The sequence below is a fragment of the Oxyura jamaicensis genome, chromosome 3 (assembly GCF_011077185.1).
Source record: "Oxyura jamaicensis isolate SHBP4307 breed ruddy duck chromosome 3, BPBGC_Ojam_1.0, whole genome shotgun sequence".
Taxonomy (NCBI): Eukaryota; Metazoa; Chordata; class Aves; order Anseriformes; family Anatidae; genus Oxyura; species Oxyura jamaicensis.
The window spans coordinates 75,284,580-75,308,751 of record NC_048895.1 but is presented as its reverse complement, the minus strand read 5'-3'; the positions used below and the strand labels follow the sequence as shown (position 1 = coordinate 75,308,751).

The following is a 24,172-nucleotide window of genomic DNA, read 5'->3' as shown; positions in this document are numbered from 1 at the left end:
TTTACATCTGTATTATGCTCCACACTAAAACTTTAAACATCAAAGCTATAAATTGGATTCAAAGAAGTTGTTTGATGTTATACCTGCAATATGTAACAGAGCTCAAAGCAATTTTCCCACCAAAATGTTTTGCAAAGTCAATTTAAATCACTTACAAAAACATTTTCGAAAATCTGAAAAGTGCAAACATGCACGAATATGCTGTTCACTGTGCTGTAAGACTGCCAGAACTTCCAATATATATAGTCCTTCCAGGTTTTTTAAAAAGCTGATTCTAAAAATAATGCCATAAGTTAAAAAGAACATACTAAACTCTTACAGTAAGTGGTGTGACTCAGTGTTCATCTGGAAGAAAGTACCGTCATAATTTGAAAATTTTGAGGTGCAAATTAGGACAGACCTGCTAATGCATCAGGATGTTCCTGTTTTAAGAATGTATTTGTAAGGCTATGTTTGCATATGAATACATATCTCAAAGCATTATTTCCTGGCACAGTTATGCCAGAGGATCACATTAGGATCACATTAGGCCTGATTCTTAAAAAGACTGCAAAAAAAGCCACAACAAAACACGGCCTATTTTTCTATTATCCACAATCTAAGAAAAACAACCTTTGCATACTCCATATGAAAACAAAAGATATATTTTATTGTCTTGTAAGACAGGATAACAAGCAGTGCAAAATATAACAGTACATGCAATATAGATCCTAACACACATAGAAATCGTAACATTGTCTCGTATACAATCTAGGGGAAGTATAATCCAGATGAAAATATAGGTAGACAGCATTTTTAGAATAGCTATTAGTGATTTATTAAAAAGACTCAAGTAGTATTCAAAGGAATTTATCACAGTTCTATCCTAGAAGTTATGTAAGAGGATGACTGTTCCAGGTCAGACCAAAAATCCAACTACTCCAGTACATTGTCTCCCACAGTAACCAAAAAAGGGATGTTCTATTAACAGTAAAGAAACAGAGAAAACGACAATAACACCTGCTAGCATAGCCCCACAGCTATTATAGCCACCAGTTCTGATCTAGTGACTAATAATCTATAATGGATTTTTCTTTGAATAACTAGTTTAATCACTTTCTGAATTCCTCCACTACAAACTATGAAGAAAATAGTCAATAGCTCTGATGCTTTAGACCAGTACACAAATCAGGTAATTGATTTTGGCAATTACTGCAGCAGTGTAATTGACATAAGGATATCTTAGATTGATGTGGTCAATGTATTTATTTATTTCAGAGCTTACCTCCTTATTCTTACCTTCTGTTTGCAAGGGTATTGAATAAGCATGATATTTCTACAGTTACCAACAAAAAATACATTCTAGAACTACATTCTGGAGAGGAGCTTAATATTTTATATAAAATCACCGGAAGTCAGAAGGACATCTCCAGAGATGGGCTGAAAATCCCACGCTTAGTTCCTGTTCCAGTGACAATGATGAATTTGTATTGAAATGCATAAAACAGAACTATGAGCAGGGAACAGTACCAAAGAAATGTAATCAACATTTTTACTTTGCAAAATATCATTAAAACTTTATCAGGTGGAATGTTTTTGCACTTAGAACATCTGTACTAGTATTTGCACTCAACTCTAGTAAAATACTCCTGTAATCAGAAAATGTACATTATCTTTTTGACACCTAATAGGAGTTCCAATAATTTTCTAATTAGTTTTGGTTGTATACTGAAAAATTCACAGTGCTATGCTTGCAGGCTCAGATGTTGCAGTAAAACATTTTTTAGACCAAGTCTCTGATTACTTCCTTGCTTCAATATTAAGATTGTTTAAAAAAAAATAAAATAATAATAATAATAATAAAAAAGCACTTCTATGAAACACCTTCTGCTTCGTTGTCCCCAAGCTCTCTTAGAGGCTTGTAATTCAGAATATTTTTGTTTGGAATTGTTTCCTGCTGCACAGCTTTGAATATTTCTATAAATATTTGGGGGGTTTTGTTTAACTGTTTTACTTTACTTTTATAATGTAAGTTTTCCTTCTCAACTACCTCCTTTTGAAAATTTTCTTATAAAGCTTCCTAGTGATCTTCACCATTGACTTTATTATCAATCTAGAAAAAATAATCTATTCAGAAAATGGTGAGATTGTTAATTTCAAGATCTGTTTTTCTTCCCAACTGTTTCACTTAAGGAAGGGTTACAAATGAGTAGCTTCAATTCCAGATGAATTAAACTCCAACTTGGTAGGTAAAACAAACCTTGAAATCCTAAAAAATTAAAGAACCCCAGAGATCTATTTTTTAAATGAGTGTTGAACCAAGATACTGCTATATTACAATAAATGCACTAAGGCTAGTATTCAGTACCCAAGACATAATTCCCTCAGATCATTTTATTCCTAAAGACATCTGCACAGACTTGACGGACACAAAAGGAAAGGATCTGTGGGAGATTTGTGTCCAAATGAAGCAGAAGCAGGAGGCCAAGATGAATAAGCTAGAGCAGATAAAATGGCTCTAGACATCTATTTCAGACAGCTGAAACCTACCTTATAAGTCTCATAAAACTCACACTAAAACATAAAATAATATTACTTGCAATCTGACTTGAAGACAATGACCGTCATGTCACTGCTAAAAACTGAGATGCTTTACTTTCAAGACACCTAAGGAAAACAAGGTAATCAAATCAATTTAAGAAAGAAAATACAATATCAAATGGGTTAAGCTTTCATGCCCTTGAAGTTAAAACTTTACTGAGCCCTACCCTACAAAAAGAAATTCCTTCCTAGTTCAGCTTCTTCTAAAGAATTATCACTTAGGTTGTTCTGTATACAAGAACTTTACACTTACTGTGCTAGATCACAGCAGACATAAATTTTATGCAGTTCTTATAGGAGGTGGAATGATTCAGAAAACATACAAGGAACCCTACTGAAGGGCCTTAACAAGGCTGGTGTAGCCTTACCACAAAAAAAAAGCATCTTGAAAGCTAAGAGGTTTTAAACATTTAACATGCTTGCAAGCATAGCCATAACAACACCAATTGTGTTTACTTTTAACGTGTTACTGATTCTTTGTATTTAAATACTCCTGCATAATGTGTTTTTTTGACAAAAACAAAAAGAATGCCATTCTATCCTCTCCTTACCAATACATTGGGAGTACTGGTGGAAAAGCTTGACATGAGCTGGAAATGTGTGCTTGCAGCCCAGAAAGCCAATCATAAACTGGGCTGCATCCAAAGAAGACCAGCAGGTCAAGGGAGTCAGTTCCACTCCCTCTACTCTGCTCTTATGAAATCCCTCCGCAGCTATTCTGCGTTCAGCTCTGGGGCCCCCAGCACAAACAGGACATGGACCTATCAGAACAAGTCCAGAGGAGGGCCATGAGGATGATCAAAGGCCTGGAGCACCTCTCCTATGGACATCCCGGAGAAGAGAAGACCTTAGAACAACTTTCTAATACTGAAACGGGGCCTACAAGAAAGATGGGAGAGGGCATCTGTATCAGGGAGCTTAATGATAGGAAAAGGGGTAACAGTTTTACACTAAAAGAGGGTTGATTTATACTACTTATAAAGAAAAAATGCTAGGAGGGTGGTGAGGCACTGGCATAAGCTGCCCAGAGAAGCTGTAGATGCCCCATCCCTGGAAGTGTTGAAGGCCAGGTTGGGTGGGGCTTTGGGCAACCTGCTGTAGTGGGAGGTGTCCCTGCCTGTGGCAGGGGGATTGGAATTAGGTGATCTTTAAGGTCCCTTCCAACCCAAACCATTCTATGAACTTAATGATTTACTTATCCCAATTTTTTTCCTCCTATTCATCTCTAAATTCCACTTTTCATTTTTTCTTGTAAATGCATGTCTAATCAGAGTCTAATATTCGTTGCCCAACTGTAAATCATTCTTTTTTTACAAAGTTTTAGGAAAATAATAATAATAATCCTTTTCTACTTTTGCCATTTCAAATCTTGGTATTTAGAAAGTAGTACTAAAGCACTGGGTAAGAAAGAAAGACTGACTAATCCGAAGTACAAATTACTTAGTAGTTTCCTATCAGTGCTGAAATGATTCTTGACACCTAGATTCTAGACACTGCTCTTCGTTCAAAACATTTTTCTTATATGAAATCTGCCAATAAAAATCAGCATTGCTGGTAAGAAAATACTTTCAATTTTGGTTATGTTCAGCACTATCCTGATTATTATTTGTTTAAAAATATTCCAGTTTAGTGTTATTGTACAGTAAATAATTGAACATTAAATAAAGAAACAGCTCAGTAATAAATTATGCATTCTAGGAATCTGACATTTGATGTAACAGAAAAGATAAAAGAAAGATTTTTCTTCACATTTAGTACAGTATAGCTATAAATTATATTATAAGCCACCTCAACAATTTTATTTCCTAGTACAGGTTTTTGGATATTTTTTTTTGTTCTTACCTGGCGTAAAGTACGTGCTACTATGCTTTCAAGTACTGGTCCTCTGTCTTCATGCAACAGATGAACTTCATCAAGAATCAAGAGTTTTACCAGTTGAGAGAGGGCTACATCACCAACACTTTTTCTTGTCACTACATCCCATTTCTCTGGAGTTGTCACAAGCATCTACAAGAGCAGGGAAAATAAATTGTAAGCATATACAAAGAAAAATCCAAATTTAACTTTATAAAAAAATGTATTTTAATATCCAGTTGAGTAAAGGCAATGTAGAACTTACAAAGCTACCTTAAGTATTACCTACACTGTATATTTGAGGCAGACACAGTTTTCTGCATTCTGCATGTGCTGGACATCAAAACAGTAGGCTTCAGTGTGGGAAAATATATGGAACTATCACCAAATAACTTCAAGCTAATGTGTGCCACTTGTATACATTTTCTACATTAGAACAATTAAATATTTGTCCAGAATCAATTCCTTACATAATCATGCAAGACATTTAAAGTTCAAGTCCCTCTAAAAACTATTTGTGGTAAAATATTCCTAACTGATTACAGCACAGTAAACACCTAAGACCTTCCAGAAAAACAATGGGTAATTCTGAATAATGCTTCAAGGCCCTAGCTAGGAAAAGGAGACAGACAGCTAACAATGACTTATAAAATTTCTGTGTAAATTGCTTATCCAAATCTGAAAAAAGATAATTTCTTCTGATCTTAACATTCAATTATTGAAAGTACCAGAATAATATTAATAGCTTTTAGAAAGCAATAGAAAAAAAAAAATCAGTTGCCTTAAATTTTTTGGAACCCACATCGACAGACTTCATAACTACAGAATGGCAGAAGTAGGAAGGGACCTTCGGAGGCCATCTTGTCCATCTTGCCCAGATCAAGAAGGGCCACCCTGAGCAGGCTGCCCAGGACCATGTACATGTGGCTTTTGAAGATCTCCACGAAAGGAGACTTCACAATCTCTCTGGGCAACCTGTACCAGTGCTTGGTCACTTTTAAAGTACAAAGGGTTTCCTGATATTCAGATGGAGCCTCCTGCGTTTCTATTCATGTTCACTGCCATTTGCCCTGGAAAACAGCCTGGATCCAGCCTCATAACAACCTCCCCTTGGGTACTTATGTACCCTTTGCAGAGACCCTTCCTATGCCTTCCTTCTCTGTGCTACACAGTCCAACTCTCTCAGTCCTCTTTCATGTGAAAGATACTCCTTTTGTTTCCAGAAGACTAGAAATCACTTTGTCCAGTAATGTTTCTTTTAGAATATTATATATATATAACATTATTTTATAAAACATGCATTTATGAATATGCTTTTCATCACAAGATATATCCTGATATTTATTAATTCACCTTTTTCCCTGGAGTGCCTCATATACAGTCCCATGCAGTCCCTCCCAGTCCAATTATTTTACTTTCGGAATCTTAGTCTTTGCTAATTACCAAGAACCAGTTCTGAAGACATTGTCTTTGCGATGTTATCCAAAAAGATGTTCCTGTCCTGCAATATTTAAAACTAAGTGCAAGAAAGACTAAGTCATATCACTCAGAATGTGTGTGTGGGGGGGGGGTGTTTGTTTCCTCAAAATATTATTGCATGCATTTTGCTAGCAAATACAGATTTTTCAAATGCTTGCAATCCTTAAAAAAAAGTAGGTGTAAAAATGCATGACCATCATTTATGAACCAAATTGTAACACTACTACAGATGCAACTGTTATCACTTTAAAACGAGCCATGTCAACCACAAAAAAAATTAGCAGCTGTACTTCCACAGAACATTAATTAGCAAAAAGTGAGGAAATATATTTAGCAATGCATATTAAGACTTTACGGTGTGAAATACTACAAATGCAAGCTACTTAGTTAATTTGCTAATGCTAAATTGGCAATGTTGAGATCAGTTGTTTTTTTATGCCAGTCATGTTATCAGTATATATATTTAAATTGGTATCATTAATTTTTCTGTTTTTAAGTGATGACTAAATATTCATTATAAAGCTCTTTTACTTTGATCTTATTTTAAAACAGCAATGTTACACAAAGTAATGACCTGAATTAAAAGCTATACTTGATATACTGTCTCATTTAGTAAGACCAGAGATCTCCAGAGAATATTTTGCCAGAAATAAGATTGCTTCTTATATTTATTTTGCAGATAGAAATTACAGTTGAGGAAGAAAATACTGTGAAAACCCAAACAAATCAGCTTTGTAGTCTCAAACCCTAAATTCAATTTAAATGTAAGGCGCTAATTAAAAATATCAGCTAAAAGAAAATGTTGACTACCAGCAAACGTTAAGAAAGCTACAGATTATTTTTTCAATTAAAATAATAAACAAAGCAGCATTATGATCTATCTTGTAATTACTTTTAAATGCTGTGGTGGCATTTATATTTGTAATCAATTTTCAGAAATAATGTATTTCATCTACAAAGTTATAAACTCAAAAATTAGATTCAGCAAAAGAATTCAACTTTGTGTTTGGAGGCAGAGAAAAAAACTAGTAACCAAACCTTAAAATATCTTTTTAATATATTCTTTTTTATACTTTGACTTCAGTTACCAGCAGACTGAGAAGTGTGTTCATTTATATTGCTATTTCACCTCGTCACCTCTTTCAGTATTGAAATAGCTGGAAAATAAACTGTCGCATTTGTTTAATGAACTAGAACTCATGGAAGACATTTCAATCTTTTTTTATTATTATTATTAGGGTATGGCTGAATAGAAATGGGTTAACTGTCAATATTTTCGCTGTCAAATTTCTCTCTGCGCATCTAAGTCTCTTTTTCCAATTTTTCCAATGATTTTTGGATTAATCAAATTAATACTAACATCAAATTAATTAAATACAAAGTCATTAATAAATACTGACTTTTTCTACTTGAAAAAACATGGAATAATAAAATTGGCATATTAAAAAGGAGTCTTCTTACGTGACAAGTGTCACTCATTTAACTTCTGTATCAAAAAAAAGACAACATGTTTAACCTTTCAACCTAAATGATTTCATTTAGGTTCAGGGTGATTCAATGTATCTCTGTATTACTTTATGTAATGTCCACATAAGAACTCAAAGAAAAAAGTCAAATTACTTCACTTTGAAAAATGAAGTCAAAAGGTGACAATACTAGCTGGTAACTTCAAACTCAATTGACAAACACTTTCAAGTGACTGTGAAAATGCATTTTTCTATAATTGTACAATTTGCTAAATATTTTTGGCAGTTTCTTTTCAGTCCCCTTAGAAGCCAGCCTTCATGATAAAAGGAAGTTATGGTGTCCTACCATAGTTTCAGAAGATTTTGAAAAATGCTATGGGGTTTGATGTTGTATGGGGTTTTTCTTAGTCTGAAAAGGCCTATGGTCTCATAGAGAGGAAATGATCTTCCATTAATTTCTAACATCTGTGACAGCCTGCAGGTTTACTTTTTCAATAGCTCACTTGCAATCCTTTAAATTCTTCACTTGCTTCTTAAGTTCTCCTGAACAGATCTTGCATGTGACTAATATCTGATTTCTCTGTGAGTAATATACATGTCCTCCCTGAGGATAGTAAAACTATGTTAATACCCTCAGATTCACACTCCCACAGGTCCAATCCACATATGAAAATATTTCAGAACAAACTACCTAAAATATTTAGTTACAATTTCCCATACTAAAAAAATTCACTGCTTTTTATGTTCTTCAAGACTATTTTCAAGAATGGTTTCCTTTTTAGCTACTTCAGCCTCCAAGTATATCTGCCACTTGTCTGACCTTTTGTTCCTTTCGTGCATACAACAACTGAAACTCAGAAAAAAAAATACAGATAGCTTCCTAATTACTATGTTAAACACTTAGAAAACACAAAAGAGCTAAGTTATTCTTCCTATCTGCCAAATATTTTCCAACCAAAATGTATAAAAACATGTCCGGGGTTGGACCCAATGGTCTCTTGAGGTTCTTTCCAACCCCTACAATTCTGTGATTCTGAGAAGAACTAGTTGACTAAGACGTCAGGCTGAGCATCAGCCGGGATGACAGGAAACAAAGAGTGGTGTTCATATTTGTTTTAGACAAAATACCATTCTGATTATATATATAAAAAAGATGGTTGTGAATCATCAGATTAGTAAATTCAATTCTGCAATTCTGTGCTCTGTTATCTTAAAAGTGGATTCTCAAAATAGTCTACCTTACATGTGTTCAAACCCTTCTGGAAGGTAAGTAAAGTAGGCTTGCATGGCAAATTCTAAACAAGTTATTATTTTTCATTATCAGACCTTATAAAAACACGTATTTTGGGACTGAAAATGGGTTTATATAAATTCATGTACTATGATGAATTCATGTACCTTTAAGACAAATTTTGGTAATTTTGGTTAAAAAAAAAAAAAGTTTTTTATTTGTGATGCACAATAAACATTTCAACTGCTATTTGAATACAAGACACTCGAATGAAATGATGAAATGCCTGTAGAAGAAATTTTTAATTTCTTACAGCAGAGATTTAATGGGCATTCCTGAGAATAAGAATGAAACATTCTCACGAACAGCGGGAACACAAGATTGACAAGAACAGTTTATCATAATCAGCCCCATTCAGAAAGCAGATCTTGCTGCCAGTGGGCTGTTCAATAAATTGTTTTTACAAAATGACTACAAGTAAAGGCTTTTTTAGAACTACTAAATCAGTATCAACCATCAGATTTAAAGTCCAAACACAGAACAGACAATCTTACAGGCACTAGAATTACCCAGTAAAATAATCCCAGAGAACTAACCCAAATGTAATTGATGAATTAAAAGCTCTGATTAAAAAGCAACAAAGAGCATAAAGGGTGTCCAAAGTTCTGAAGGACCAAAGTATCTTTTTACAAAATCTCTTACAACTGCACCTGAGAAAATATATTGGTTGTTCCACCTCCCAAACGCTTGACTCATTTTCAGATTAGTGTTCACTTCTGTGTTTTAATTTTTTCTGTAACTGTGTTCAGAGAGAAGTTATGAGCAGTAATTCTTTTAATAAGGTGTCTCATGGGAATCATGGTAACTTAAAGTGTTTGATTTTTTTTTTTTTTTTTAACTTTTATATTTTAATAGGATCATGTGAACCATCAGCAAGATCCATTAGAGATGGCAAGGTGGCATACATGTAGAAGTTTTCCTAGGAGGTTAGGAAGACATCTGTTGGGGAATTTAAATTAAGAGAAACAGCAAACACTTACCATTGGGATTAACTGCTACTTAGCATTTCTTTGTACCTTTTGTACCACTTGCTATTAATTAATCCTCTTACTATTTCAGCATCCTCTGGAAATGAAAAAGAAAACCAAACCTTATTTTAAAAATCACCTGATGCCTGCAGCTATGTACTCCAGAGGCTACCTCCTGTGCAAAGACTGATGGAATTATTTGTTTTGTTGATAGAATGAAAAAGTCTGATTGAAGATACCACAGCCAAAGCTAAGCAGAGGTAAAGAGATTGAAAACAGCTAAAATACAGCCTGGAAGTAACTTGAAGACAATCTCCATAGGAAAAAGAATGTTATGTATTTAAGGAGTTTGCCTTCTAACATCATAAAGCAATAATTAGGTATGACTACAGGTTATTTCATCACTTGTAGATTAAAAAGGTTTCTTTTAATGAAATTACATGTGATGAAGCAAAGCATCATGTACAGAAAAGCAGTAAACTTACTAAAAGCAGTATTTTCAGGAATGCCTGGATGATGTTGAAGGACAAACATTTTCATGGTCCATTCCATTTGTAGATACAAAGAATAGTGTATGAAGCAAATGAAAAGTTGAAGGACCTAAAAGCTTCATAAAGCACAGGACCATTCTCTTTCTATGTTACTGTCTGTAATAAGTTTGTCTCCAGCACAATGATTCATCATAGATGGGAAGCAACAGAATTCTGGTCTAGCCACTGCTGCTTTTTTGTCAGTATTCAAAGACACTCTCTCAAAGATCTACTTCTGTAGATTTCAGTTAATATAGCTTCCTCATCTTTATAATTTTCACCTCTCTACTGGTGTCTCTCCTCCCACTCCTTCAGACACATCCTTAATTCCACCTCACCACACTGGAAAGAATATGCATCCGATCCTACAGCATGTTCTCTTCAATCACAGCAAGGACTCCTCATCTTCTGACAGCTTTTGGCCACGGGGCATGGACATACTACAGTTTATTCTATTCATGGTGTAACTATTTATCACGGTGCCTTTTCTTGGCCCTTGCATAATGTTCATTGCAAGAGCTCACTAACACACAAACGGAGATGCAGAAAACTGCATGCAGTTACACACATCCACCCAGATGTGCCTTGCATTGGAATGCATCATATTCTGCAGTTCTCTGTAGAAAGCTGCTACGCTGGGGCTATGCTTTGCACAAACTGGAAGTATTTCCCATCAATGGTGCTTTCAAGCTTTTCACATTTTAATATGAGATACCCAATATCACACCCCATGAGGGTACTTTGGTACTCTACAAGGCAAAACTCTGTCAAAACATGTTACAAAGGCATCAGCCTGCAAGTCACTTTTGTAATGCTGTTTTTATCCTACTTTTTATTGCAGTCATACTCTGCATGATTTATTCAAGCATTTTACAAAACCTCATGCAAGCAAGAGCTCAGGCAGGGAGTGTAATAAACACATAGAAAGTGAAACAGAGGGCAGCAATTCAAAATAAGAATTTGCAGGAGGAAAGTAGGAAGTACTAAATAATGAATATAAATATATTGCTTTTCATAAATCAGTGACAACCATCTGATGCTATGTTTTACATATGTAAAACAAAATTATATCTCCAATAAAGCAGATTTCTTACGCTACAAAGCTTGGCAGTGCACTCATTTGGGCACGTTCAGAGTAATGGCAATATAGAATTACATATATATATCTATATATATATGTGAGCATCTTTGAAACATTCAGTAGTAAGGCTACAGTTACAAAAGACAGTGAGCTTTTCATGTTAGAAAGACTTACAGAGGTGGCTTATATTGATGCATAACAGCAGCAGTTAGTAAGCCATCAACGCTAACATCAATAATCAACAAATCTAGAAATCAACAAGGGAACAAAAAAAATTTAAACAGCCACTTAGAATTCATTAGAACAGCAAATTAATTTCTAACTGAAGAAACATAACTTTAACATGTTTTATTTTATACCTTAATCCTAGAAACTCATAATTACAAATGAGTTTGTTCCTTTACAGAGCCCATCAAACCCATCCAATGAAAAGGCAACTGATTGACACCTACTATCTGAACACCTTCTTAGCAGAGCAAGATACTTATGACACCTCACATGTACCACTGACCTGATATTTTCAATATTAGTTTAGTTGTAGTATAGTTAATTTCACAGAGAGTTAGAAATAATAGATGGAGGTTCATAAGATCTAAAATTTTATGCTTTCAGCTCAGTCCTGGATGTCCCACTGATTATAAAATTCATGCATAAATTCCAGTACTAAATTTAAACCTCCATATGATTGGACTTTGCCAAAGTCAAAATAAAATGGAATTAAACCCAGTCTAGCCAACAAGACTGCTGAGTCAGAAGAATTCCTTTTTTGCTGCTGGTAAAGCAATGAAGTTTTTTACACTGTTAATTGAAGAATATAAATTTTTACACAAGGAATAATTACATTAGTCTGAAGAGAAACTTTGAAAAACAATATGTGTTAGGATCACTATAGCTTTTACTTGAGAAAGAATGTAAGAGCATCTGCCCTCTAGATTTTTTCCTAGGAAAAAAAAAACACCACCACCACCATCTTTTTAAAGTCAGTACAAATCTTATTTTAACAACCATATTTACAAATGAGAAAGAGCAGCTTGCATGCTTCGTGAAATTTAGCTCTTATATCATAAAATATGTAATTAGCCACTCAGCCTTCAAGTTTAAATAATGATCTAAATGTTTTAACGGAGTTTGATCCTAAACATTACCTTTTTTTTTCTCCTTCTTTGCTGTTAATCAGCTCACTAATTATAGTTATACTAACCTCTGATATACTACTGTCAGGTCTGATTGATGCCAATAGCTCCCTTAATCAGATCTGACAACTTACAGCAAGTGCCTGTCTCTGGAGACACTGCTTACAGCCTGCTTGTTATTAAGTCTTCTCTGTGTTATTTTGCAATTTCTTCTCCCTCAGCCTCTTTTTCGTAGAGAACAGAGATAGTAAAATAGCAACAAAACATACACAAAAACACTCTATAGCATTGTAGCAATATTTGGGCTAAAATTGATAAGCTTGCTTACTGGATAACTTATGGGAAAAACTAAGTATAGGAATATTTTTTTGTAAATAGAACAGTATTCCCCAGAAATTTAAAAATGCCTTTTTTTTTTTTTTTTTAAGCAGACAAAGATAAAAGACTATCTCAGCTCTCAGGTTTTCCAATGTATTTATACAGGCATACATTTAAAACTCATCACAATGGTCTTGCAGATCTCATTACTAACTTTAAATATAAGAACTTGAGAGTAACTTTTGTTAGGATAATTAGAACCTTTTGTTTATTAATTACTCAAAAATTAGAAATTAGCCAGAGTAGGGAGCAAAAAAAAAAAAAAAAAAAAAAAAAAAAAAAAAAAAAAAAACAAATACCCATTCATTCTCTGGAATACAGAGATAACTTCCTATGAGGATATGACAAACTGTTCTCCAAGAAGCAGTTGTTCTTGATCAGTTCCTTACCCCTCTGTTCTGCTCCCGTAAAGCACTACCCTGAGATCTGGATTAACCTAATACGTCAAAAAAAAAAAGAACCAGTTTGCAACAGTGGCACAGTGGCATTTGATTCCAAGTACCCTTTTTAACATATGCTTTTCTCAACAGTTTTATTTTCTTTCACAGATTTGTATGCTAGAGGAAGAAAGAAGAAATCCCCCCCCCCTTTTTTTTTTAAATCCCTAACCATTTTTTTGAGAATCAATGCAAATCACTGATTCAGAAGCATAATAAGCGTATGCTGAAGAAATGTTTCTTGGTTCAGCTGAGATGCAGATGTTAAACAGATATTGCACCACGAGCCAATTTTGTGACATATGTTCACACAAGCACAACCCAAACAGCAAGTAATTTGCTTTCATGCAAAGTTTATTTCACAAAATTTGTTTTCAAGTCTACATTCCAAAAAAATGACATATGCTAATATTAATGACAACAGTACTGAAGGTGATTGCAACAACCTACAGTACAACTGATGGCTTTTATTCTCCAGTTACACTAACTAAAAACTTGCACACACTTTGGATTTCAGCAGGATCTTTTAAACGCTCAAACACCAACATTTCACAGTTGTGATGGAATGATCTTATCAAATGGAGTTCCAAACAAGTTTATCCAGCTCAATACTATTGCATATTTTTTCATGAGTAATCCTAAATAGTATACTCACTGAACTTTCAATTTATATTATGTCTCATAGAGCTGTAAATTCATTGGATTACAGAGGAAGAATTCAAAAATGCCTTAACAAGTTTAAAGAATAGATGCATTAATGGATGAAATTCTATAATAAAATTTCAAGATTCTACACTGAGGATGAGATTCATCTTGCCTATCTTGCCCATTTAATTTAATGTATAAATTCACCATCTAAACTTGTTGTCTGGGTTCCCTCTTGCTGGTTTGATTCATCCGTCTCAGTATGAAAATCTTAGAAATCTTTTCTCTATAGCTTTCTCCCTACAAGTCTGTGCAGCCAGTTTATACTAGTTGCCTAACTTACAGATGGCTAAAACAAAAATAGATTAATCTGACCCTTTGGAATAACTGTCTGAACAAATATAGGATGTAAAACTGGCAAGACAGTAGTTGGGCAAGGCAAGGAGAAAAAGTACATCAGTCTGAAAGTGAACGAAGAATGCTTTGCTGGTGCAAAAAATGAAACCTTGAAATAGAAATGCTGTTATTTGGACATGCTAAATAGAATCACAGAATCATAGAATACCCAGAGTTGGAATGGACCCACAAGGATCACTGAGTCCAACTCCTGGGTCCCCAAAGCACCACTCAAAAAAAATAAATCAAACTGTGTGTCTGACAGTGTTGTCCAAATGCTTCTTGAACTCCAGCAGGCTGTGACCACTGCCCTGGGGAGCCTGTCTCAGTGCCCAACTACCCTCTCGGTGAGGAACCTTTTTCTGATATCCAGCCTGAACTGCCCATCACAGCTTCAAGCCGTTCCCTCGGGTCCTAAATAAAAATAAACCTTTCACTCTGCTCAGCAGCAGAATGATCTTGGAAAAAGTAAATTTGAAGTTAATTTTTTTACGAAAAAATTAAATAAATTGATGCTTAGACTAAATAATCATGGCTGAATGCAGATAACTACAACTTTGAGAGTCTTCACAAAGCAAGCAGCAGAGGTTGAGGAAGACAGACATTCGGGAAAAGGGAAGCAATAATAAAATTTGAGTATGACTTAGGTTTAAAATAGATTTTTGTGGACTAAAAAAAAAAAGTGAATCTCCTGAGTGAGATTCATCAGGAAGTTTAAGGAAAGCTCTGTCATCAGGATGTCGTAAAAGCATATCAGACCAACATTTGTCAATGGTTGAATATATGTATCATCTATTTTGGCAAAAAAAGACACATTAGATTAATGCTTGTCCTATTTTGTACAGTTCTAACATCAGCTTAGTGTACATAACTGCACTTAATGATGCATTCACACCAAGGCAAATGTCCTCAAAACTTCAATTAAAAATCATCCTTAAAGTTTCAATTCTAAACACATATCCAAACAGCATATTCTAATTATATGCTATATGAATAATTTAATACACTATGAATATGTATTTTACTTATAAAATATACTCTATACTAATATTGAATATGCTTTCATTCTATAGTAAAGTAGAATGGGCTTCAGTATAGGTATTGCATGCGAAGGCAACTTAGATTTTTTAGAATATTCTTTAAAATATTTTTGTAATATAGTATAGAAAAGTCTGTACTTTTTAGATGGTGTCATATATTGTAAGATTATCTGCAGTATTTTTAAGTATTAATTTGAAGTCTAAAGTGTTTTTTCTTTTGTTCCACAAACAGTCAAAATAAATGCTAAACAACCCCAAATATGCGGTAACATGCAAAATGACAACAGAGGAAATAAATTCTAAATTGCTTTGATGTTGTTTTGTAACTTAGTCTGTTGCATTTTCAACTGACCAGAAGCTGTAAAATTTGAAAGAGAGCCAAAAGAGGCAAACATTTCCTCAGAAACCTGTCCTCAACTCTACTCAAATAAGCTATCTTTTTGCAGAGGAATATTCACTCAGCAGGCACAGCTGTTATTCTGCAATTTTTACAGCTAAATCAAAGATAATTGGACTTCTGAGTACCTTTAAATTGTACTCTGGGAGAAGGGTCTAACTTAATGCATCATTTGCATTAACTATAAAAGACTGCTTTTTTATCCTGTAAAATTTACAGTGCTTAAAAAAGTATTTGGAAGCGCAAAGCAGTTAGTAATTTTATAGATGTGGATTTCTTTTGCACAGAACCCTTTTAGTTATAAAAGGCCATTAAAACCAACGAAAGTAAATCATTCTTCCAAGTACTTCATAGATAAAATATTAATGATAATAGACACTATTGAAAAATATATTTCTGCAAGTAGCTTCCTAAAAGTTTTACTGGTATTCTCAGTGCCAAAAAAGCCCCAGAGAAAACATCCTACAATAATATTTTATTTGGTGTTTTTAATAAATTAATATAATTATTCATATGAAGATGAGTAATTAGTTCATATCACAAAATAATTCAGTTTCATATTTTTTGCTATTAATTTAAGAACTCCAGCTGAGGCGTTATTTATTTTTACTTATTAAGATTCATTGCACTTTAGAATTTAACATTTAGACAATGTATTTTAATGATTTTCCAGTCTTAATTTTGCACACAAAAACATGAAAAGCACACTGCTTATTAGCCTTCTATCACTGAAAAAAAAAAAAAAAAAGAAATTTGTTTGACAATATAACATCTTTCATCATTAAAGAGGAACAACTACATGGTACACTTAAGCAGGCAAAATGGTGTCTAATGCATTGGATTACAGAATAGTTCCTTGCTCATATTTTATTGATAGATGCAGTAAATATCACGTAGGCAATTCCATCAAAACAGGCTAATCTTGATGTTCACTCAAAGTGAGAAGGCACCTCTGGACATCTGCCAGTCCACCTCCTTTGCTTAGAACAGGGTCACTAAGAGCAAACTGCTCAAGACTGCATCCAGTTGGATTTTAAGTATCTCTGAGATGAAGACTCCACCTCTTCTCCAGACCAACTGTTTCATGGCTGACCACCCTCACAGGAAAATAAAACCAAAAATTCTTACGCTTAAACAGAATTTTCTGTATCACAGTTTGTGCCTGTTGCCTCTTGTCCTTTCACTGAATGCTGCTGTGAAGGTCCGGCTCAGGTTTTTTTTTACACCCAGGTGCCTTTTTACATCAGGTGCCTACACACACTGACCACATATCTCTGAGCATTCTCATCTCCAGATTGAATGACCCCAGCTTGTTCTACCTCTCCTATGTCAAATGTTCTTGCCCTTTAACACCTTCGTGTCCCATTGATGGACTCGTTCATGTCCCTGTCTGTCTTCTACCAGGGATCCCTATCCTGACTGTCTTCCACCATGGTGTCCACCATTTCTCCAGCCCATTTCTCTCAGGGGCTAGAGATTGCTGAATGTTAGTCCTAATAACAGAGCCTGAAGTAAAAAAGGCATTAAGTACTTCAACCTTTTACATGTCCTTTGTCATCAGGTTCCTTACCCCACTTTAGCAGTGGGTCCATGTTTTCCCACCTTGCATTTGCTGCTAATAATATAGCTACTGAAGCCTTCCTTGTTACCTTTAACCCTGTGCTTCTAGCCACATAGTCTTTGATTTACCTAACCCCATCTCTTCATACTCTAACTGCAACTACATTCCTTCTAGGTCTCCTGTCTCTGCATCCACCTCTAGTATGCTTCCTTTTTATGTTTGTGCTTTGTCCTCCAAACCTCCTGCCACTTTTGCTCAACCTACTGTTCATTGGTATGAACAAATTTGAGCTTGGAGGCATCAACTAGCAATAACAATGTCACAGAATCGCTAGAGATTCCAGAAAGCTGAAAGCCTTTCAGTTCTCCATCTTGAGATAAAATATTGAAGTATCTTATTGCATCAATGTCATATCCTCATTAAGTGATTTACAGAGGAGTGTAAAAATATTGCATTAACATGCTATTTGATCAGTTTACAACACCAGATAGTTTTGCTGGTCACTATAACAGTTTAAGAATCACATGTGTAATACTCTTACACACACTGCACTTTCTGAAGCAGTTTAAGCTAAGACTATGTTCTGCATAGAACTGTAAAATCTCAAGAATCATACTGCACGACAAACACATTAAGCTATCTGCACTTATTACAATTACAATCCTATTTACTTATCAGTACACAAAGGAATGAAAAGTCTTTGAAATGTTCTGCTACATTAGGAACTCTTCCCCCCATTACCAAGGTTACCAGGTTACCAAATGAATATAACATTGAAGATGTCTGTTTCGAAGGATGTAGCAGCAAAAACAACTTGGCAACTAAGATGGACTGCCTGAAATGCACTAAAACAAGACTAAGTAAGTGGAAGAAATCTTGTACTTAGCACTACGCCTTTGACAGACCCAGTACAACATGAAGTAACCTTTAGTTTGGCTGATACTATCTAAAATATTATCTTATATGGCAAATAAACTCTAACCAGTACAAACCCAAACTACAAAGACTCAAGAAACAGGCTTAAAATACTGCTGAATCTCATGTAAAGTAACCATTTACTACTGAGGTTTCTATACACTAACAGCTAACTAGCCAACACTTGATGGTCTACACAAAGCCATTCAAATTGTTCTATGCTCTGACTCCACAAGAGTGATTTATGTATATTTATACACACACACACACACCATAGCTGAGTGACTCATAAGGGACAGGAAATTCAAAGGCAACCTCTCCTAATAGTTTCAGTGCTCCACTGAAGAACTGGGAGAGAAACTTAGCACCTGCAGCTGGGCTTGTTTTTCCCTACCATCAGGCATCTGTATTAGTTGAAGCACCTCTACCAACGTTAGTAGTACTCACAATGTAGCTTAAAACACTACAAGTATTTTGCAACTGACATGCAGTTCACTAGCCTCTGGGTGATCATTCTGTTGTAATAATACAACTAATATCACTCATGTTAAGGTCAAGGCAGAAATTGATTCAGTTGGTCCCGGTCATTCAAAAGTCAGGACGTGACCTGTTCTTAAAAACGTTTTCCTATCAATTACAAACCTAGTAACAGAGAGAGGAAGATGCTGAAGCCTCAAGAAAATGACTGAAGAACAACATTCCTCTCAATATAAATACAATTTGTATATTATTCTACTTAAACAAAATTTTAATTTGTATAGGTACAACACTGCTCTTATATTATTATATCTGTTACTCAAATGCAGCAGAGGAGACCACTTAGCACCAGAGGTTTTTTTTTCTTTATTTGATATTTTTTTAAATCTAAATACAATACTTTTGACATTTTACTTCATGTTATTAATTTCTGCAATATTCTAGCAGAATGGAGATGAACCATCAATAAACATTTAATTTTCGCATATACACAAATATATATAGTAAATAAATTTTAATGTCATAAACCACAGACATTTCCCATATTGCTTGATTTTAAGTGGTAAATGGACAGAATATTTAATATTAAAAAGACTTTATTGAGAAGAATGATTTCAAGATTTTTTCTGCAGGCACTTATTAAAAAAATAATTTGAGGCAATCATGAAATATTTGCAATTAGTTTCATAACAAGAATAAGCAGCAGATTGATTTAACATGTTCATTAGAAAGTTATTCAGTCAGATCTTCCCCTTTTTCAATAAGTGACTCGTGTGTCTGAGATCTCCACTTGAAAAAATTAAGAAATTTACTTGATTCACCTGCAGGTGACACTGTTGGTCTTAGCCATACAACCAAAGAGCAACAGCCTTCCTCTCAATATATTCAGTTGCAGCCTGGATCAAAGATGTATCCAAAGCACAATTATTTTTCTTATATTTGTACACTGGTACTTTTAAAGTTCCACTGTAATATCAAACCTCTGCAGAGACAGTGATTAATGCAAGTGCTTCAAGTACAGATATATTTAAAATGAATTTATTCTGATAAAGCTTGAACTAAATGAAAAAATGTGTGCACTGAAGGAAAAAATATATATACTTATAGTAAGGGCTCTTCATCCAAATTGAAAACTTTGTATTTTCATACATACATTGAAGTACAATACAAAAAAGTTATATAAGTTCATTAAAAAATAAAAATTAAAAATCTAACATCCCCAACTGGTTCCAAAGCAGTTTAGAAAAATTGGAAGGAAACGGAGCTAAGTCAGGCATGAATATAATTACTTCCAATAAAAGTGAACACACAACAAAGAACGCAATTACAAATAAAGTCCTATATACTTTAACTACAGAACACACTGAACATTTTTTCCTGTTGTTCAAAATTACTGTAATTTTATTTGGCATCACTTCAGCTAAATTTTTCTGCTAAAACAAAAATTAACTCCCACTTTCCAACCAAATCTAAACAAGGATTTTAGCCAAGTGAGCCATACCAAAGAATGCCAATTACACCTTTTTATCAGAGTGTGTGGCATTTGATTATTAAACATAAAGTAGATTACTCAAAGGCTGTATTAAAATACTACAGATTATGCAGTAATTGCAGGCAAGTAGGCATGTAGTATAATAAACCACTATACCTGTCTATTTGAAAGAATAAATTATTTCAAATAAAATTTAAATTAATGTCCTGGAGTAGTGATTCTAATTTCCAAAGCATGGAAGCTTGATTTTAGTAAAATCAAGATGGATTCTGTCATAAATCTAGAAATTAATTTAGGTCACAGGCAGCACCTCCAGTTCCTTACAAATGACTACCATTTTTTATCCAAACTGCTACCATTTGATCACATATAAGTACTTTTTCCCCTTTGGCAAAATCTTAGCTGTCATCGGCACATATATTAATGGGACAACAGTAAATCAGAAAGGCTTCCAACAATCCCACTAGTGTATTGGAAGACCGATGCCAAAGAAAAAAAAAAAAGAAAAAGAAAAATACAATGCTGAAGGGACAGGCTGGTAACATCAGCCTGACAAAACAATGGAATTGTCCCAGCAACAGAAACAAAAAGATCAAATGCAGACAACAATTCAACTAAGCAAAAAGCATATCAGCTGAACCTACTGAAAAGTTACCCCTAAATCTCTGTATAAATAAAAGTTAATTTCTTAATCATTTTCATCATAGGTGACAACAAAGAATCCTATGTGCGAAGTCGCAGAGCTGCTGCCTTCATTTCTGAGAGCTGAAGAATTCAGGAAAAGGGGTTTGGCTCTGAACATTACATGCCCCAAAATGCCTCTGCTGTTTACCATCAGTCTTTTTTTAAATAATAATAATAATAATAATAATAATAAATTTTTTTTAAAAAAACTACTTTACTGAAATTTCCCCAAGTTGGAGAAAGGAAAAGAGAAAACTGTGGAAAAGCCATATACTTCATAAAAGTGGCACTCAGGGAAAAACTCCTTCCTTGTCTTTAAAGGGTGAACTAATACAAGGTTAAGAAATTGAAAACTCAAGTGCTCCTGAGGTAAGTGAGGGCATAGTGGTACTATGGAAGTGGAACAGCGAGTGCTCACTATAAGTATTTTCTCCAGATTCAGATCCTAGTGATTTACCAAACCCAATGGCAGGATCACTAGATTTTCTCTTAATTTCCCTTTATTCCCTATTCTGGAACTCTGTGGAGGATGGTCATAGAGAAAAAAAAAAAAAATGAAATAAAAATAAAATTTCTCAGCCTCTGTTTATCCATCAAAAACCTTTTGGGATTCCACTTTATCCCTCCAAAATCCAATAAGAATAAATTCAACCCAGGTTAGGAGCTGGACGTTACTGACCACTAGTTTGCTATAAGCTGGGAGTGTGCATTGCTTACTGGTGAAGTAACTGACAAGATCAGGACCTCGAAAAGCAGCATTTCAAATCTTCAAATCAAACACAACACAGTAGTATTTGCATACAAATCCCTTCTGATTTTAAGTTTTGCATTCAGAACTTGACAGTAATCAAGAAATATATTTAATATTTACAGAAAACGTTTTAAAAGTAAGGCAGAAAAAAGATACGTAACAGTCTGTGTACTTCCATCAAGCCTTAGTGCCTCAAAGATATCTTGGATAGTGTTTTTTAATGCACAATTTGCCGTAAAGGTACCATGGACAAGGAAGCCAGAAGTAAGATTTTATTTTTCAGGCTTAGGTCTTCTGAAACGAAGACAACCCATATGGAGATGACAAAGTGAGGTGGAGATGACTCTGGGATATAGAAATCATACTACATGAAGAGATTTTGATGTTTCTTGAGTCACTGAATCACAGAGCATCCTGTGTTGGAAGGGACTCATAAGGATTATCAAGTCCAACTCATACTCCACACAGGGCAACTTCAGAGTTAACCAACAGATCTAGGATCCAAATCCTAGATCTGAATGCTTCTTCAATAACTGTAGGCTTGGGGCCATGTCACCTGGGAAGCTTGTTCCAGTGCTTTACCACCCCCTCTCAGTGAAGAGCTTTTTCCTGTCCAATCTGAACTTCCCTGAAGCATCTTTAAGCCATTCCCTTGTGTCCTGTCACCAGTTAGGTGAGTGAGGAGGAGATCAGCATTTCCCACTCCACTCCTTCTCATGATGAACTTGTAAAGAGCAATGAGGACACCCCTCATCCTCCTCTTCTCTAAGCTGAACAAACCAAGTATCCTCAGCTGCAACCCTTATATTAGGCACCTTAGTCCCTTCACCATCTTTCTTGCCCTACTTTGGCAATTTATATAATTTAATAATTTTATATCCTGCTTACGTAAGGAGTCCAAACCTGCACACAGTGCTCGAGGTAAGGCCACAACAATGCTGCGTATAGTAGGACTACATTTCTTTTGACCAAGTTAGCTATGCTGTGCCTAATGCACCCGTTTGGCCAGCAGGGCACACTGTTGACTCACATTGAGCTTTCCATCAGGCAAAATCCCCAGATCCCTTTCTGCATGGCTACACTCCAGCCTCTTGCCCCCCAGTCTACACGTTCATCCAGGAATGCCCCATGCCAGGCAGAGGATCCAGCATGTGCTCTTGTTGAACATGAGTCAGCTATATAAATTTTTGTTCAAAACATTTTGGTATATTTAACTAATTTGAAAAGTGATTTTTTTCGTCTCACTTAAATGCAGATAGACTTAAAGATGATAATTTGAAAATTCAGAAGAAAGGAAAATTTCTTTTAGCACAGTAGTACTACTGAGAAATATTCTAAAACTTTTGTCAGAGGGGCTAGTCCCTTCCTCTTTCTCTTAGTTTTTCTTTTTTGTGTTAGATTTTGATGTCCTTTGAAAAGCTGTATCTCCCCATTCAAATGCTGATCAAAAGAGGATATTCTGCTCCTGCAGCCATTGGTGTGCATTGAATTCAGCACTAGTTTTCATTCTAGTCATACTGGAACAGGGAATATTAACTAGGCTCAACTGTTTTGAAATGAAGAACTTGAAAAGAGGAGGGCTTCTCTATATCTGTGAGCTTTATAATCTCTGGATCACTTCTGTTGGCTACTTCATGAACAGTTTATCCTCTTCCACACTAAACCCTACCAAAAAAAAAGTAGATTTTATTGTATCTAAAACATCCAAAGTTTCCAGAGCAAAGAACCACTCTGTTCCAGGAAGAAAACAGACTGGTATCTAAAGGCAGCAGTAATACAGCTGCATTCAATAACCGCAAGCAACAAAACAATAGCATTTAATTGGAGATTAAAGTCCAAGTGCGTAAAGACAGACAAAATATACCAGATGTGAAGGAAAAAAGTTAGTGATGAAGTAGAAAGAAAGCATCTGAGATTGCATATGCTGCATTATATGAAGTATTTTTGGTGGATCATTGTTTTCACAAAATGATATGGTAATATGAACAGGAAAACAATCGACAATCTCAGAAAAAAAAAAAAAAAATCCTAAATTTGATTTCTTTATATTAAATGCTCCCTGAAAGGCCACCTCCACAGAACTTATTAATTCCTACCAAAACCTATAAGATGGACAGAGAGAATGTTAAGAAAGCTAGTCTTTAAAACAGTAAGTCCTGTTTTTCAAGATTTATTTTTTATACAAAAATCCTTTTTATTGGAAGAAGTGGACATTTACATTATTAGTTATGTGGATTTATCACATTTATCACAATTCAACCTACTTATATGCTAAATAGGTCAAGCAGTCCAAAAGAAATCCTTCATGTCTAACATGATTTAGTGATAATTCTGTCATCACTAATTTTTTGCCAGTTCCTAAGTACAAACATTTATCCCTTTTTCCTAATGCAGAGATGTCCTAATTTCTTGTTACATATAAGCATAAAAGCACATGAAATGGGTAGCCATCAAAAAAAAAGTAAATCAGTAACTAGTGTAGAGAACCCCTCTATTACATGCATAAAGTCTAACAGTGGACTTTTTATATACATGAAATGGAAAGCACATATATACATGGATATCAGAATATAACACAGTAAAAATTAAGCAAATTTACATATTTTTTATTTCCGGG

General features: G+C 34.7%; 1 protein-coding gene across 2 annotated transcripts in view; it reads right to left on the bottom strand.

Moving 5' to 3' along the window:
• Nucleotides 1-24,172, bottom strand: part of ASCC3 (activating signal cointegrator 1 complex subunit 3) — a 277,788-nt gene that overhangs the window by 169,116 nt on the left and 84,500 nt on the right. For both annotated transcript variants that reach the window (XM_035321897.1, XM_035321898.1), the window contains exon 11: nucleotides 4,423-4,587. In XM_035321897.1, coding sequence (XP_035177788.1) covers nucleotides 4,423-4,587 — 165 coding nt within the window. The remainder of the gene's footprint in view (nucleotides 1-4,422; nucleotides 4,588-24,172) is intronic.